Genomic DNA, 18,707 nt, shown 5'->3' on the forward strand with positions numbered 1-18,707 from the left:
AGTTGAGCACATTTTATGTTTTGTAATAAACCTAAATTCACTGTATTACAGCCATCACTGGAAAGGGATGTAGCCTTACAGTAGGGTATTGAACACCACTTTGTTTATGACGTACTGTAGCCAACTTTCTTATATCCATATATTAACATAGACTTGTGAAAGATACTTGTGATCAGCTGATGCATGTGATATATGGTCCATGTGACCTGCCCTTCATATAACCATTGTAACTTGTGTCCCTGGGCTGGCTAGCTTTAACCTTAGCCAAGCTATTCCTAGACATCTCTTGTCTCCCTCTTCCCTCCCGCCGGCCCTCCCTTCCTCACCTCCCTCCATCCCTCCCTCCCATTTGATAACTGTCTGCTGTGCCTTAATGACCTCCCATCTTTACTGGGAACGATTCAACCCCTTTTGCAGCTGGAGCCGTGTGGGAACTTTCAACTCGATACTGTCGACCATCGTTTGCTAGAGCTCCTTCATATCATCCTTTATGTTTTTAGGTAGATGTCATGTCATACCACATGTCTTATATTTTATTTTCTCCTGTCCACTATTGTCACTGTGTGAGTTTTCACTCTTGCAAATGGCTCAGTAGGCTGCATGGTTCATACATCAGATATCTAGTACAAATAAATACAAGTATCTTGACTGTCGTATTCAACGTAGTGTTGATAGATTGCTGAAATAGTTACAGTAATAGTAAACAGTAGTGTGAGAAACATGATACTCGGAGCAAAGAATGAATCCCACTCAGTGGATTCACCTTGAGCTTGTTCAAGGTCAAAAACCTGCTTGTCGCCTCCGCGAGAGTCAATAGTTTTTCTTGAAGCTGTTGGTGCACTTCATCACCGTCAAAAAAAGCAAGCAGACAATATTCAGAGTGCTCCTCAAGAGTCAACGCCAGGGGTTGTGGGTTCGATTCCCATGGAGGGACCACTACAGAAAAAAGTATGAAATTGTAGGAAATCACTACTGTAAGTCGCTCTGGATAAGAGCGTCTGCTAAATGACAAAAAACATATTAGAATAATTTGACCAGAACTGGTGCTAAACTGGCATGAATATCTGCCCTGCATTTAAAAATGGCTGCCAATTATTTCTGGGGCGTGACGCAGGAGCGTTTGTTGACGTTCGTTTCTTTGTGCCTTGGCCAAAACATAGAGAGGGACATGTGCCTACAGCCTACGCATGTGAGTACTGTGTGTGTGTGTCAACGTGTGTGTGTGTGTATCAATCTCTCCCTCAACGTCAGAAAGACAAAGGAGCGGATCCTGGACTACGGGAAACAAAAGGCAGAACACGCCCCCGTTCACATCGCAGGGGTTGTAGTGGAGTGGGTCTAGAGCTTCAAGTTCGTTGGTGTCCACACCACTAAAGACCTATCATGATCCAAACCCACCTCTTCCCCCTCAGGAGGCTGAAAATATTTGGCGCGGGCCCTCAGATCCTCAAAGAGTTCTACAGCTGCACCATCTTGACTGGCTGCATCACTGCCTGGTATGGCAACTGCTTGGCATCCAACCGCAAGGCGCTACAGAGGGTAGTGCATACGGCCCAGTACATCACTGGGGCTGAGCTCCCTGCCATCCATGACTTCTATACCAGGTGGTGTCAGAGGAAGGCCCTAAAAATTTACTCCAGCCAAGTCATAGACTGTTCTCTCTGCTACCACCCGTCAAGCGGTACTGGAGCGTCAAGTTTGGGACCAAAAGGCTTCTGAACAGCTTCTATCCCCAATCCATAAGGCTTCTGAACAGTTAATTAAATGTCTACCCGGATTATTTGCATTGACCCCCTTTTTTTGCTCTGACTCTCTTGCACTGGCTCTATGCACGCTCACTGTACTCTACCCACACACTCACACTTACTACACTGACACTCCAACACACACATACATACCCCACACACACACACACACATATGCTCACACACACGAAACACACACACACACATGCATATTGACGCCACACACAAGCACACACACACGAACACATAGACACACTTTCAAAGTTTCTCACACTCTTCACATATGCTTGTGTATAGCCTCGTTATTCTTATTGTATTGTGCTACTATTTCCTTTTTTTGTTAGCACATTTTTACAACTTTTTAACTCTGCATTGTTGGGAAAGGGATCGTAAGTAAGCATTTCACGATAAAGTCTACAGCCGTTGTATTCGGCGCATGTGACAGATACATGATTTTGATTCGGGGTGTTTAGGTGTGTGTGTGTGTGTGTGTGTGTGCGTTCGTGTGTGTGTGTGTCAATCGATGCCCATCACATTCGATCACATCATGCTTTCACACTGTGTTGGCCACGGTTCACAGTCCCTATGCAGAAACCTAAGCTGTGGTGCCAGCAACAGCAGTGTCATGGCCTGTCTGTCTGGCTGTGGGTCTGCAGGGGCTCCATTGTGAAGCGTTTGTAGGGCCTATGTATGGCACCCTTGAGCATGTGTCAAGCATGTACTGTATGGTGCATTAGGGTGTGCAGGCTTTTGTTACAGCCAAGCACTAACACACCAAATTCAACAAATCCTTGAGATCTTAGTTGAATCAGGCCTTGTAGGGTATTGTGAATGGGAGAGCGACAGGCTTTTGTTACGGTCCAACACTACCTTGACAATTTCAACAAATCATCAAGCCCTTGAATCAGTTGAATCAGCTTCATAGGACATTGCCAATGATGTGTGGTGTATTGTAAGGCCAGTGTGTGACATTATGACGACTCGGGGAAGGCTGTCGGAGACCTGCACTTTTCTCCCAGACGAAAATATACATTATATGATTAAAAAAGTATAGCGAGGCTATAATATCTAAAAGTAAAGTTTCCATCACTCGGAGTCTTAACAGCTTGCCGTCGGGAAAGTACTTATTTGAAACCATCTGAAACATTTATCCTGCTTTTTCTCCTGACGAGGTAAAATCACATGGGTAGCTCCACACTTCTGTCTCACCAATTACTTGCACTTTTGAATTTTTCAAGGATTTTCCCCTCCCAGGATTAAATCGTTGGATATTTTTTTCTTTTAAAAGATGATACACCATCCCCCCAGTAGTCAGTTCTCTCCATAGACTTCCACCTCCAATTATAGAATAGTCTTACACCTTTGAAGAATTCCATTTCGGCATTACCCGGTATAGTATGACTGGGTTGTTTTTCAATCCAGCTAAAGTTATCCTTCCAATAATGAATCGGCAGGATTAAGCTTTTAAAAACAACTGCAGCAAAAAATTTAAACCTGGTTGAACATTAATCCATTTACAGCGTTTCATAGCATTTGAACAGGAAGAATTTAAGTTGATGTACACTTAAGTCGATGGTGATACAGCATAGTTGTTGGTGGGCAAATATTGTCACGTTCCATTTTGTTTGTGTGTGTGTCTCTGAACTGATTTGTCATCTTTGCCTGGACGATCACATTCTCTAAGCTCTTTGTATGGCATTTTATTAACTTGTATTTCAATCTTTCCATAACCTATCTATCCATTCATAACTGATGTGTCATGGTCAGACCGTGAAACAGGAATGTTAATGAATCCAATTGAAATCTGTGTCATCATCATGTCAATAAAGCCAGGCAGTATTTCGACAAAGTTATTTATAACCAGCTATAATTAAAACATATCCTCTGTCTCAATTTTACTATGCTGCCAGGTCAATTTGCATAACAACTGACACACACAGCAGACACAACGTGCCAATGTTGCCAGGCGACTCAATCCCAAACACAGGCTGGTAAATCCAATGAATCATGGTGGGAGAAGAATAAAGAGAGGAAGACACCCAGGGTGATTGTGTCGCGAAGCATATTTTCATTTGCATCTGCCGACCTAGCTAAGTTGGGGATGCCTTGCATCACCTCTTAATTCAGTCAGTAAGTCTGCTAGCTGCGATGTCAGGATGTTTCAATCCACAGGCACTGTGCCCAAATGTTGTAGCCGTGTGCCCTTGTAAGCAGAGCAAGTTTGTGTTGTAACCTTGCTGACGGGAAGGTGTTATGTGGGGAATGTGGAGTCCCGGCATAGTGAACCCCGCGCATAGCTGTTTTTTAATATGGATGACGAATATGATTTATGTGCCCCTTGTATGGTTTAGAACGAGCGAAATCTTTCTGCCCTGTGATGAATAGCATCATATTAATGCGTTATTGGAAAAGACTTGGGCACCAAGACCTCATCTCATAACCTTCCTCCTTCCTCCATTTTCCCCAGCAGTACCAATTTGGCGCTTTTTTGAACACCACCAGAAACTGGAACAATTCAGTGTTCCCCTGCCACTCCCCCTTTTCTTTCCACGCTAATCTTTCATCTACAGCAGTTCTCTGTGTAACTTTAACTCAGTTCTTTTAAATGAGATAGAAATGTATGCACGAGCGCAAGAGAGTGGGACTTGACAAAGCACCTTTGAAAGATTACGCTAACAGGTCTGTTTTGCCACTACCAAAGCAGTGGCACAACTGCTTTGGCAGTTATTTGTATTTATCTTTCTCTACTCTCTCCACACACCAGAAGAGAGGGTGAGAGAATGAGCAGCATCAGAAGAGGGAAAGATTAGAATTGGAACTGAATTGGGTCCCAAGATTGGTTTGCCAACAGCCAGGAAAATGGAAGATGGAATGGAAACAGGGGGTTGTAGGATGGATGAACGATAGGAGAAGGTCGTTGTGCATATACGGTGGGAAAATAAATGTAAATGTAAATGTAAATGTAAAATGTAAAATAAGGATAGTCAAAACAAAATGGGGCTGTTATTTGCATTTTGCTCCTGAATAGAAAATCTTACATTTTCCTGTGATAGGCCGATCTCACTCAGTATGCAGGCTCTGAGTGTTCATCTATTTTTGTGACGAAATGAGCACGTCTTTTTAAGAGGCATATCATTCTCAACTCAAAAGGCTCTGAGGGCTTTGCAGGGTTGTATTCCAGGTCACGCATTAAATTTGCTTGGTTGTTATGCAGCTCAAGTTTCCAATTCCATGTTATTAGTTGTCTCAAAGTGAATTTAATGACAATTACCGCGTTTTTAGTTAGGAAAAACATGTAGCCCCTTTAATGACCTATGGAACTCATCTACGCTCGATATATGTGTAGACTTTTAATGATAACTATAGTAATAACTAATACATAAAACACGTACTTATTGCCGGATAATTACCTGAGGCGTACATTTATTGTATTCAATATCTTTCATTGCATGTGGTACATGCTTTGGCGGTATAAAACACAGAGGGCTTTTTAGGTGGGCTAACAAAACAGTAACAAACAAATGCTTTTTGTTTCTATGTATTTACAATATACAATCTGGATTGTGTTTCACCCTCAAGTGTTTGGTATTCAATTATTCTAAAACATTATTCCATTATTCTATTTTATTCAAAAATTATTCTATTGATTAGTTATTGCAATAAGTATCAAAGAGACGGTTTTCTTCAAAACATACATTTTGTTTTGTCTAAATTGGTATGTGAATTCTTACACAGGGATAAGCATTAATTCCACACTAATGCACTCTGTCTTTCTTTTCTTCTCTTCCCCTTCAGTGGCAAACATTCTGTGGAGAGAGGAAGGTATGTTGGTATTTAAACCATTTGTTGACTATCATGTTATACAGTAGATTACTATAACATGTTATAAAGTAGATTAAATGGTTTCATTTGACACAATTTCAATGGACATGTCAAGCTGTCCTCATAAAGATACCGTACATTTGTTTCTATAAAGTCAGTTTCTAACGAATATCTAATAACTGGGTCCGTTTTCAGTTATGTTGAAGTAGCTAATTACCTACCTACTCAACTGTTACATTTTAACGGTGCTGTACATCGTGCTCCATGCCACTTAACATAGTAGTTTGTTGTTAACCTTGTAATAAAACCTGTCTGACTTGTAACAAGGTTGCATTTCTCGCCAGGTCTTGGAATTGCCAATATGTTCTATGTGTTTTACGAGGATGGTATCAAAGTCATCCAGCCAGTGGCATGTGAGATCCAGAGACACATAAAGCCCAGTGAGAAACTACTGGGACTTCAGGTGAGACGTTTTCCACAAGAGAAACACGTCCAGTTCATGTAGCATTGTAGGGCTACTGCTAGCAGATTAGCTGTTAGCTAATTAGCATTATTAGCTTGAGGACCAACCACCTAGAAGTACGATTCCTTCAGGTGAAATGCCTTCTAACAGAAACACGTCCTCTTCGTGTAGCACTGTGCTTGGTATAGAGGGCTAGCCTAACAAATCAGCTTTAGCTAGCTGTTAGCTAAACAGTGTTCATATAATTAGCTTAGGACCGACCACCTGCGTTGCTATTATCAACACTTTGATAATTATTTGTGTATTTCACATTTGATCTTGCAAACCTGTCACAATCTTTTATTCAGTGAAATGGTTGCATCTCATAACAAAAGGGGAAGTTCATTGTTTCTCTTGTCATCACTACTGTTTCTCATATATTTGATTAAGTGAAAGATCATGCACTTCTGGAGGGTTGTCAACTCCCAAAAGTCTCTCTCTCTCTCAAGTCAGGCTCCTCATTGAATTGCCGTTTGACATCGAAATGGTTCTCGCTCTCTGCTGCGTCTTCCCTTTTGAACCGGCGTATTATTCAAAGCCGGTCGCTGGTAGATGCCCCTCAGATTTACACATGTACTCAAATGGGTGCATTCCTCCTTTCTCCTTTCATTCCTCCTTTCATCAAAGAGCCTATGTTTATTGGACAGCTGTTATGTGCGAAGGCGAGCCATGAATGCACAACGAGAGACGACATCTGCGTTAGGATATCAATAACGGGGAACTCTATGACAGCAGCACAAGCTCTGTCTACGAAGAATGTTGTGTGAGCATCTATGTGGCGTGTCTGTGGCTGTTGGTTTGTGTGTGGGGTACTACTGGACAGAGAGGATGACTTTCCGAGGGAGGCGAAGATAGACTACTGTTGATTTTGCCAATGCATCAAGCCCATTCTGGAAATGGCGCTCACATCTCACATTCTTGATTGATCATTCATGGTAATGACCCAATAATTAATTATTCTTAAGTGTTATGTGGGCGTCTTACTGTGATACACATGCCAGCTGAGGAAGCGATGCTGTTCGAAATTCAGTGGCGAGGCAGATACATATCCTGAGGCAGGAAGCAAGGGGGGCTAAAGAACAGGGATGTTTAGGTTGAAGGATTGTGTTTGTCGTGTCCAAGGCTAAGAACTAGTCTTGCTCGTACCACAAAATCAAATATGATCTTGGTATGTTACAGAGCCCAAATTGTTCTCACCGACAACCTTTACAGCATGTTTTCTATACTTCTAAAGCTTTCCATTCAATCCAAGGACAATGTTGGTAGAAAATAGCAAGAGTTTTTCTTCTGCCTACCTGCCTAGGGTTTCGCACATGCTCAGTTGCGACATACTGCAGTGTTGTCTACAGGAGGGTAGAGGTAGAGTCTCTGAGGTATTCAGTCTCCAGATGGCTTCTGCTTTGATAAAGTGGGAGAAATTAAAAATATGATTACATCCCACAGTTTTAATAGTTTCCTTCACAAACACATCCATGAAAATGGAACTTTGTTTATCTTGTTGACTGCCAATTCTGTGATTTGAATTAAAAGGTCTAACAGCTACAGTTGCCATGTGATGACACAAACATGAGCACCCACATGAACAGAAGCCTTGAATTAAGACCTATGTGTAGTATTGGCATGATACATTGGCAAATCAACAGTAGATTATCTTTGCCTCCCTCTGAAAGTCATCCTCTCTGTCCAGTAGTACGCACACACAAATCAACAGCCACAGACACGCCACACACATGCACACACACACACAAAATCCGTCATTCACAGTCTCCACTGGATGTCAGAGTTAAGGTTTCACACCTCTTTCCCGAGAGTATTGGGCCCGCGGCGGTGTGGCGATGTGTGACATCTGTCAGAAAACCCCCCTCTGTGACAGCAGGACGCGAGTGAGTTCATCCTCCTAAGGCCATGGCTCAAACTAGGCCATGAGGCCTCAAACAAATCTTCCCTTAGTCCAGAACAGAGAACAGACGCTGGGCTGAGCCAGGCTCACAGGCCACGGGAGGGGACAGGGAGCGGAGAAAGGGACATAGCAGGGGATAGAAGGACAGAGCATACTATGGTATATATACTATGGTATTCACTGTAGTGTTTTTGCAGACTTTATTGTAGTATTCACTCTAGTATTTTTGAGCACTATTGTAGTATTTACTATAGTATACTGTAGTTTTTATAGTTTATAATAGTATAAATACTGTAGTAAAAGAAAAGTGTAGTATATACTTAAGTAATTCATGTAGGGTTTTTGCAGATTGTAGTATACTGTAGTATTTACTGTAGTGTTTTTGATGACTGTACTATACTGTAGTATTTACTGTAGTTTTTTTGCAGACTGTAGTATAGTGTAGTATTTACTCTAGTATTTTTGCGGATATTACTGTAGTATTTTCTATAGGGTTTTTGTTTTATTATCTTGTATATAGAAGTAGAGGCTTTCTCCTTCAGGAAACCTACTGGAGAAATATTAAAAGACCATTTACTATAGTATTGTAGAGTATACTACAAAATGCTATAGTAAGTACTACACATGATCGAGGGATACTGCAGTGTGTAGTATAGCATTCTACAGTATACTACAGTTGACTATAGAATTCTATAGTAAGTACTGTAGTATTCTATAGTGAAGTAGTATTTTTTTCATGTGGGCAGGATGCCAATGTTAGCCAGGATTGCACACGGGCAATAGGGAGGTGTGTGTGTGTGTGTGTGTGTGTGTGTGTGTGTGTGTGTGTGTGTGTGTGTGTGTGTGTGTGTGTGTGTGTGTGTGTGTGTGTGTGTGTGTGTGTGTGTGTGTGTGTGTGTGTGTGTGTGTTGGGATAAGAGAGACTTGGACTTGGAGTTAGCTGATAAGGGAATGACTCGAAGACAACACAGGGGAAGAAAGGAGATAGAGATCATTTGTTTTTTAATGTGTCATTTTGATAAATGTTTCACAATACATGTATTAACTGTGTGTTTTATTTTCAGGCTGAGGTTTGCCCCATGTCAGTGGGGGAGGTCAAGCAGAAGTGTGTGTGGTCATCAGCGGTTAACGTGAAGGACAAGTTTATTTATGTCACACAGCCAACCTTGGCCAGAGTGCTTGTGGTCGACATCACGTCTCAGAAGGTTGTCCAGGTAATTTCGGCCACAAAAATTGGATAATCAAGATCATCTTCCCATTTGGACAGGTCCTGCTGTGGGGTGTTATGAGTACCGGTATGCAGTAAACACAATAACGAACCACAAATACGGCATCCATATTAGGAAGACCCTTAGTTGTCATACGAAACAACACATGTCCAGTAATAGGCTACAGTACACAGCAATGGATGTAATGTTGTATTGTTTAAAATAAATTGCTGTTCTGCCTTTTTCATATCTGCACTCATTCTCCTTCACTCAGTTAATATTGTATTTTTCCATTCGTAGAGGAAGCCTCAAGTCGGATGGACCTGGAATATTTGTTTCACATTTTCAATGAAATTTTGATCTACACTTTTTTGAATCTGGAACCATTCATAAAGCAAATGTTGTTTTTCCGAACATCATTAAACAAATTATGAAGTTGATGAGTCTGAGAGGCTGGCAATCATTTAGCACTCTAGCTATTCTGGTCAAGGGAAGGACACAGACTTTTTCACAAACCCTCAGTTGAGTCAGACTTCATTTAGATACAAATGCACTGAACTTTAGGAACTCAATTATTTTCTGTAATAGAGATTTGGATTTTGTTGTTTCAATGTCTTTTCCATCAACCGACCTCTGCAAAGTCTTTGTATGGCATTTCAAAAAAATTGTCCATCCTAAAAAAACAGTGAAAGAGTGGTCCCGTAGCTCAGATAGATACAGGTGATTGTATTACATACTTTACGTCCTTTCACAGCCAGTATATCAGCTTATCAGTGGTGTAGTGGAGGGTAAACGCACATAAATGTTGTTTACACGCTTTTTTTATTTACACACGCAGAATAATTCCTTGAAAACGTAGGGAGAGTTACTTTATTCACCGTGAACGGCGATCAGTGTTTACCCACCTATTTTTTTTTTTTACCACTGTTGACCATGATATCGCAAAAAAGAATGTCAGCCTGACATCATTGCAGTTTTGCCTGCTGGGAATGGTTAACCCCATGATGAACAAAAAGGCTCCGACGTTCTTACAGTAGGAGAGTACCTTGAGCAGAGCACGTTGTGTATGTGCCGGGTTAAAAAGGTTTGTGCGTCTCGGAGTAAAAGGACTCCGCAGGGGGGGGGGGGGGGGGCCAGAAGGCGCCCAATTTCTGCTGCTGAAGGCTCCCTAGGGTCAAACCAGTAGTCAGGTTGTTGCGCTGGCGACCATCACAGGCTCGTTATTGGGTCACCTGGAGGTTTGGCTTCATTACTTTAGATGAGCTAACGCTAATTAGCCACCTGATCCTCGCTCAGCTCTACCAAGGAAAGGAGAAGGGGGGGGGGGGGGTCATTTGGGGTCTCAGTTTATTTACCCATCTTCTCTTTTCGCTTTCAAAATGGAGTTGTACTTTATATTGACTGGCTAGGTGTAGCTTTAATGAGTGTGATGAGAAATGTCCTGCCACTATATTGTATGGATCATCCATCAACTTTATAATTTTGTATGAATTTAAATAGAACATCAGCGTACTGGATTGATTCTGTCTAATTCATAGCATATCCACTATCACAGACACCGATTAGGTACAGTACATGTGAATATGGATGGAATAATACTGTCAAGTCCTCGAGAGGCAGAAGTTGCCGGAGAAGAACAACAACAATGTCCACCCCTATTCCATCTGATGACTACATGCTCAGCGATTAGTTATGACTCAACACATCTCTCTCATATCTCCTTGTACGATAAATCCCCTCGAGTTGTTTACTCTCACAGTAATACCATACACTTTAACATGAAGCAGCCAGGTAAAATGCTCAATTAAGATTTTTACGGGGAGAAAAAAAACAAACACTACTTCACCATACTTCAGCTTGTTTTGGTGTCTAATTTCCCAGAAAGAAAGAAAAAAATTGCTTTTTGTGCCAAGCTAGGTGTAAAAAGCTGGAGTTGTGTTGTTTTTCTCACTGTGTGTTTTCTACTGTCAATCCGCACCCGAGTGGACATAATGCATGAGTGCCACACACACATGACTCATCTGTCGGAGCCGGCTGGAACACATCGTAGCCAGGTGTCAAAGAATGGAAACGGATTGAAAGCAATTACTTCGGTGTTGTAGAGCAATTGCACTGTCACCACTCGATTTGAAAAGCCGCTCTACGTCCAAACACCTCATACATAAAAAAGGTCGAGCCTCCCCTTTGTCTTGTTAAAAAGGAAAACTTGACTCTTCCTGTCAAATCCAATGCATTAGCGAACGGGGAAAGTTGTGATATGCACCGTGCCGAGCGTCAAAGGGTATATCTGTCTAAGAACAGTGTTGAATTGTCCTGATTTGCTCTTTAAGTGCAGACCTGTCTTCAAATAGTTGTGCTTGCTTCAAGCTGTGCTTGATTGAGCTTGCCTGATGTGACGGAATCAATGGAAAAGTCCCAAAAGTGCAAACCCTGTCCACCTGGCACTCCAGGAAGGCTAAAGCAAATGATCAGACTGGGTAAGTAGAGTGTGCTATTTGAGGTTTGTTTTTGTGTGTGTGCTTTCAGACGGTGAGCACAGACCCCTACCCAGTGAAGCTGCACTATGACAAATCCCACGACCAGGTGTGGGTCCTCAGCTGGGGAGACATGGAGAGGAACTTTCCTACTTTGCAGGTAACTGTTTGGCATCACACCGAAATGCACTATATAGAGTAGTGTTACGTGTTCGTCTTGATACTAATGATTTATACAATTGGGTCTATGTATGTGAAATAAGCAGTATTTAGTGTAAACTCACTGTTTAATGGCAATACTATTTTATGTGTTATGATATGGCATAAAAACACTGCGTTGTGACATTTTCGGAACACTACTATTCATTACTTTTCTTCCAATGGGATACATTATCAACTATCAATCCAAGTTTGGTCAACAACCCTTTCCCAAATGGCGTAGTACTAGGTGGCATTTTCTGCTCAATACAAGTTATTAGCCTGCACTGCTTTTGGATTGTTAGGAGGTTCCAGTCTCTCTAGTGCATTGTGGCATAATTAAGGCTACCTTTCCTGTATGCGCACACTGATACAAACACACACAGAGGACCTCTCCTCCCAGTGTGAGTTCATGTCAGAAGCGATGCAGGAGGCAAACACAGTGAATAATTCATGATGGCCATGTTAAACATCTCCCCCATCTTCTCCTCCTTTCCCCTCCTCCCCCTCTCCTGGTGTGGTGCTAGGTGATCAATCAGGCCAGCGGGAGTGTGTCCCACCATACCGTCCACACCCAGCCGGTTGGCAGACGCTTTGATAGAGTGGAGGATTTCTTCATTCCTGCCGCCAGCCTCATCATTAATCACATCAGGTATGTCAGTGTCGGTATGTGCGTGTGTGTGTGTTTGAGAAAGAGAGTCAGAGTGTGTTTGTTTGTGGGTGGGTGGTTGTGTGTGCGCGAGAGAGTCAGTGTGTTTGAGTGTGAATTTAAATACAGCCCCCCCCCCCCCCTCCTCGAACCACGCCCCCCTGCCTTCCGAAAAGCAGGGGGAGGTGAGTTTACTGACCCACTGCTCGTCAGCAACATATGCAGAGCAGATCGATTTGGTGCCTGTGCTTTTGACGGGTGCTCACCGAGACTCAGTCCTGAGCTGCTGACACACCGAGGCTTAACTTGATACAGAAGGCCTAGCGCAATACCAAACGCTCAGGTGGTGTTGGAGTTGTGGAGAAAGCCAAGTGCCAAGCCGGAAGTATCTGGGATTTAAGGATGTTAACAGACTCCCGGAGAGTTGCATTCGCAAGCCCTAGTTGTAATTAGGTCCACTAAGACTTGTCTGATAGGGTTGCTAAAAAAAACATGGCAAAGTACTGAGAATGTACACTACCGGTCACAAGTTTTAGAACACCTACTCATTCAAGGGTTTTTCTTTATTTTTACTATTTTCTCCATTGTAGAATAATAGTGAAGACATCAAAACTATGAAATAACACATCTGGAATCATGTAGTAACCAAAAAATGTTAAACAAATCCAAATATACTTTATATTTGAGATTCTTCAAATCGCCACCCTTTGCCTTGATGACAGCTTTGCACACTCTTGGCATTCTCTCAACCAGCAGTCACCTGGAATGCATTTCAATTAACAGGTGTGTCTGGAGATGAGAAGCAGGTACAGGGAGTGAACCATTTAATACAGATGGACATGCAACGGAACAGGGAGAGCAACTGGACATAAACACGACACGACAAACAATGCTACTACCGGGAACAACACAGAGGAGCAGACATACATGCAGGGGTAATCAACAAAGTGAGGGAGTCCAGGTGAGTCCAATGAGCGCAGCTGCGCGTAATGATGGTAACAGATGCGTTTGATGACGGGTAAGGAGGGGGAGCGAGAGCAGGCATGACAGTACCCCCCCCCCCCCCCCCCCCCCCAGGGGCGCCACCTGGGCACCGGCTGAGGCGTGACAGCCTGACGATCCTGCTGCGGCGTAGGAGCACCATGGGCCGGCAGAAGCATGACGTGGGATGAGAACCTGCCGAGCCAACTGAGGCAAGAAAAGCTCTTGAGCCAGCTATGGCGTGACAGCCCAATGAGCCAGCTTAGGCACCACCGGTACCATTGGCGGCGGAATCCAAGCCCGACGTCACCAACAAAACAAGAAAACTCATGGACCGGCTGAGGAATTCGAGCTCGACGGTCCGGCTGAATTATGACGTGGGATGGGAACCTGCCGAGCCAATCTGGGCAAGTTAACCTCTCGAGCCAGCTAGGGCATGACAGCCCGATGAGCCAGCTTAGGCACCCCCGGTTCCATCGGTGGCAGCCCCCAGGTCCGACGTCACCAACAAAACAAAACCCTAAAAAACTCAGTGTAAAGCCCAACGCAGGAGATGAGAAGCAGGTATAGAGAGTGACCCATTTAATACAGACGGACATGCAATGGAACAGGGACAGCGTATGGACATAAACGCGACACGACAAACAATGCTACTACACATCATGCTTACTTCCCTTCGCAATCGGAAGATGTCCAGCAGTGCCATTAGCTCAGAATTGGCAGAAAACAGTGGGACCCTGGAACACCCATCTATCATCTGGAGAAGTCTGGTCAGAAGTGGCCTTCATGGAAGACTTGCGGCCAAAAAGCCATACCTCCGACGTGGAAACAAGGCCAAGCGACTCAACTATGCACGAAAACACAGGAACTGGGGTGCAGACAAATGTCAGGAGGTGCTCTGGACTGATGAGTCAAAATTTTAAATATTTGGCTGTAGCAGAAGCCAGTTTGTTCGCCGAAAGGCTGGAGAGCGGTACACGAATGAGTGTCTGCAGGCAACAGTGAAGCATGGTGGAGGTTCCTTGCAAGTTTGGCGCTGCATTTCTGCAAATGGATTTGGGGATTTGGTCAGAATTTATGGTCTCCTCAATGCTGAGAAGTTCAGGCAGATACTTATCCATCATGCAATACCATCAGGGAGGCATCTGATTGGCCCCAAATTTATTCTGCAGCATGACAATGACCCCAAACATACAGCAAAAGTCATTAAGAACTATCTTCAGCGTAAAGAAGAACAAGAAGTCCTGGAAGTGATGGTATGGCCCCCACAGAGCCCTGATCTTAACATCATTGAGTCTGTCTGGGATTACATGAAGAAAGAGAAGCACCTGAGGCTGCCTAAATCCACAGAATGTCTGTGGTTTGTCACGCCCTGATAATAGAGAGCCCTCAGGGTTCTCTATGGTGTTTTAGGTCAGGGCGTGACTAGGGGGTGTTCCCGTCTTTAATTTCTACGTTGGTGTGAGTATGGTTCCCAATTGGAAGCAGCTGATGATCGTTGCCTCTAATTGGGGATCATACTTAGTGTGGTCCTTTTCCCACCTGCGTTGTGGGATATTGTTTTTGTTTAGTGCTATGTGTGCTATGAACTGTACGTTCGTTTAAATATTTGTTATTTGAAGTTTCACCTCAATAAATATGTGGAACTCTACTCACGCGCGCTTTGGTCCACTCATTATAACGAACGTGACATGGTTAGTTCTCCAAGATGTTTGGGCCAACCTACCTGCCGAGGTCCTTCAAAAACTGTGTGCAAGTGCACCTAGAAGAATTGATGCTGCTTCGAAGGCAAAGGGTGGTCACACCAAATATTGATTTGATGTAGATATTTCTTCTGTTCACTCACTTTGCATTTTGTTACCTGATAAATGTAAACTATTAACATGTCTATTTTTGAAAGCATTCTTACTTTACAGCCTTTTTTCACACCTGCCTAAAACTTTTGAACTGTACTGTATATATATTTCAGTGTGACCTGCTGCAGCTGACTATCAGGCAGTGAGCAGGCTGTTGCTGAGTGAGAGTGGTGCGGAGGGCCAGGGGGTGTCTGTGTTGAGAAAGCACTGCAGTATACATTTTAGTCCACTATTGGCTGAGTCATGTGAGTGAGAAGACAGAGCAGCACACGTGCACATCATGACAACTTTTTACCAGTTAGGTAGGCTATTTAACTTGTCATTATGTTACAATGGAAATTTGCAATGGACGTTATGGAACTCCATTCGTGTGTTTCTGTTATGGGGAAAAGTCCTCATGAAACTGACATTAAATGTGGCGAATTATACATTTGCATCTGTTGGCCATCAAGTAGCCTATTAATGTATATGCCATTGTAGGCTACTGTAGACTACCATTTGATACAATAAATATGTTGAAATTACTATTTCACTTGAGTCATTGCTAATCAAATTGTGTGACTTGTGAAGCCTACCTTGAGCTGGCAAAATAATTGAATAAATACCCTATAACTTCAGTGTATTGTTGTAGCCTTGTGTTATTATGGAATTATTATTGGCCATGTTTAATTAATTAAATTGGAAGTTATCAAAGCTATATCGCAATTGTCGATTAGTTATTATAACACATTAGATTGACGTAACAGTCAGATTAGGCTACAGATAAAGATAATCAATGGCTGTTGTTGACAAGCATATACAGTTCATATTCATATTATTCATATTTAATTCAGTGATTGAAATTACGACCTCATTCTCAATCTCCTCGCTTTTCATGTTGAATAATTTAGTCTGTTAATTTGAGCTAAGCAAGCTGCTAAATTGTTCAGTTTACGTATTGCTTACATTTCAGATAGTCTACAGGCTACAGTAGACTATCTAAATAAGATGTAGGCCTATCAGGGGCTATAGCCTCCCTGCGTCTAAGTGCACTCAGGCTATCCAGAAGGCCAATTTTAGTTACTTTAAGGAGCTGTTCTCTCTCTGTGAGTCTAACCCCAAGAAGTTCTGGAAAACGGTTAAAGACCTGGAGAATAAACCCTCCTCCTCACAGCTGCCCATGTCCCTTAATGTTGATGATGTGGTTGTTACTGACAAGAAGCATATGGCTGAGCTCTTTAATCACCACTTCATTAAGTCAGGATTCCTATTTGACTCAGCCATGCCTCCTTGCCCATCCAACATTTCCTCATCTCCCACCCTTTCTAATGTGCCTATCCCCAATGTTTTTCCCTCTTTTTCCCCTGCCCCGCTACAAAGTTTCTCCCTGCAGGCAGTCACTGAGTCCAAGGTGCTAAAGGAGCTCCTTAACCATGACCCCCAAAAAACATTGGGGTCAGATGGTTTAGACCCTTTCTTCTTTAAGGTTGCTGACCCTATCATCTCCAACCTTTTTAACCTGTCTCTCCTTTCTGGGGAGGTTCCCATTGCTTGGAAGGCAGCCACGGTTCGTCCTTTATTTAAAGGGGGGATACATTTTTATTTATTTTTTTATTTAACCTTTATTTAACTAGACAAGTCAGTTAAGAACAAATTAATATTTACATTGACGGCCTACCAAAAGGCAAAAGACCTCCTGCGGGGACAGGGGCCTGGGATTATTTTTTTTAAATAATAATAAATATAACAAATATAGGACAAAACACACATCACGACAAGAGAGACAACACAACATTACATAAAGAGAGACCTAAGACAACAACATAGCAAGGCAGACATGACAACACAGCATGGTAGCAACACAACATGACAACAACATGGTAGAAACACAACATGGTAGCAGCACAAAACATGGTACAAACATTATTGGGCACAGACAACAGCACAAAGGGCAAGAAGGTAGAGACAACAATACATTTTGCAAAGCAGCCTCAACTGTCAGTAAGAGTGTCCATTATTGAGTCTTTGAATGAAGAGATTGAGATAAAACTGTCCAGTTTGAGTGTTTGTTGCAGCTCGTTCCAGTCGCTAGCTGCAGCGAACTGAAAAGACGGGCGACCCAGGGATGTGTGTACTTTGGGGACAACTAACAGAATGTGACTGACAACGGGTTTTGAATGTGGAGCATGAGGGCTACAGTAGATATCTCAGATAGGAGGGAGTGAGGCCATAGAGGGTTTTATAAATAAGCATCAACCAGTTGGTCCAGTTGCTTCTAACGTCGTTACGTCAATATTCCTTCTTAATTGGCTCAATAATGTTATGGAAAAAGGGTTTATTGTACGAATGTAACAACTCCTCTCTTGCTGTGGAAAAACAATTTGGGCTAGTTTCAGGCCTTTGGGCAGGTTTTGAGTGGTCATTGGTTAGACATTTTAGCTTGATCTGGCAATCCTGGAGACACCACTGCTAAGCATAGAGTGCACTGAACAGAGAGTGCAGTTGCACTTGACCAAATCAATTCCAGTAATTCATTAAATAATTATTCATTTACTCTGACCTGTCGCGACCCACCATTAACAGGTCCGCGACGCAAACCCATACTTTAGGAAAGGCTGATATAGATACAATAACAGCACTTGATACAAATAACACTACTGCTTATAAAAAACCCAGACTCAAAACTGATTCAAAATTAGCAATGTCCCTTGTGTCCAAAAGTAATCTAACACTAGGTCAAATCAAATCAAAGTTTATTTTTCACGTGCGCCGAATACAACAGGTGTAGACCTTACAGTGAAATGCTAACTAACCAATAGTGCAAAAAAGGTATTAGGTGAACAATAGGTAAGTAAAGAAATAAAAATGACAGTAAAAAGACAGTGAAAAATAACAGTAGCGAGGCTATATACAGACACCGGTTAGTCGGGTTGATTGAGGTAGTATGTACATGTAGATATGGTTAAAGTGACTATGCATATATGATAAACAGAGAGTAGCAATAGCGTAAAAGGTACTGGTTTCCTGGTGCCAGATTATGCCTACTCAGAAGCATGTTCAGTGGAGAATCTACATGGAATCTACATTTAGTCCACAAATACACTTTAATCTATGACCATTAATTTTGCCCTAGGTGTGCTCAATTGAACCTCCCTGGGGTGACAGGTAGGCAGACTGCCACCCTTTATGTCCAATGGAGAGGTCAAACTATGCCCACTCTGGATAGATCAAACTCAATCAAGCGCACCTATTGATAGCTTTTAATGCGTAATAACTCCCTTAGCCTCAGGCAAGATCAATCCATTGTGGATGTGCCCAACAACTCCACCAAACCAATATGCAGTCAGTGCACCTCATAGCCCAAAACAGGAGTCTCAGTGCACTGAATATCAC

At 42.6% G+C, this 18,707-nt stretch overlaps 1 protein-coding gene across 2 annotated transcripts in view; it reads left to right on the top strand.

The window, feature by feature from the left end:
• LOC106611554 (follistatin-related protein 5) overlaps window positions 1–18,707 on the top strand; it is a 161,489-nt gene that overhangs the window by 132,927 nt on the left and 9,855 nt on the right. For both annotated transcript variants that reach the window (XM_014211883.3, XM_014211884.3), the window contains exons 11-15: window positions 5,541–5,567; window positions 5,912–6,030; window positions 9,034–9,183; window positions 11,704–11,811; window positions 12,377–12,501. In XM_014211883.3, the coding sequence (XP_014067358.3) occupies window positions 5,541–5,567; window positions 5,912–6,030; window positions 9,034–9,183; window positions 11,704–11,811; window positions 12,377–12,501 (529 nt within the window). The remainder of the gene's footprint in view (window positions 1–5,540; window positions 5,568–5,911; window positions 6,031–9,033; window positions 9,184–11,703; window positions 11,812–12,376; window positions 12,502–18,707) is intronic.

This window comes from Salmo salar, chromosome 09, assembly GCF_965601325.2.
Source record: "Salmo salar chromosome 09, fSalSal1, whole genome shotgun sequence".
Taxonomy (NCBI): domain Eukaryota; kingdom Metazoa; phylum Chordata; class Actinopteri; order Salmoniformes; family Salmonidae; genus Salmo; species Salmo salar.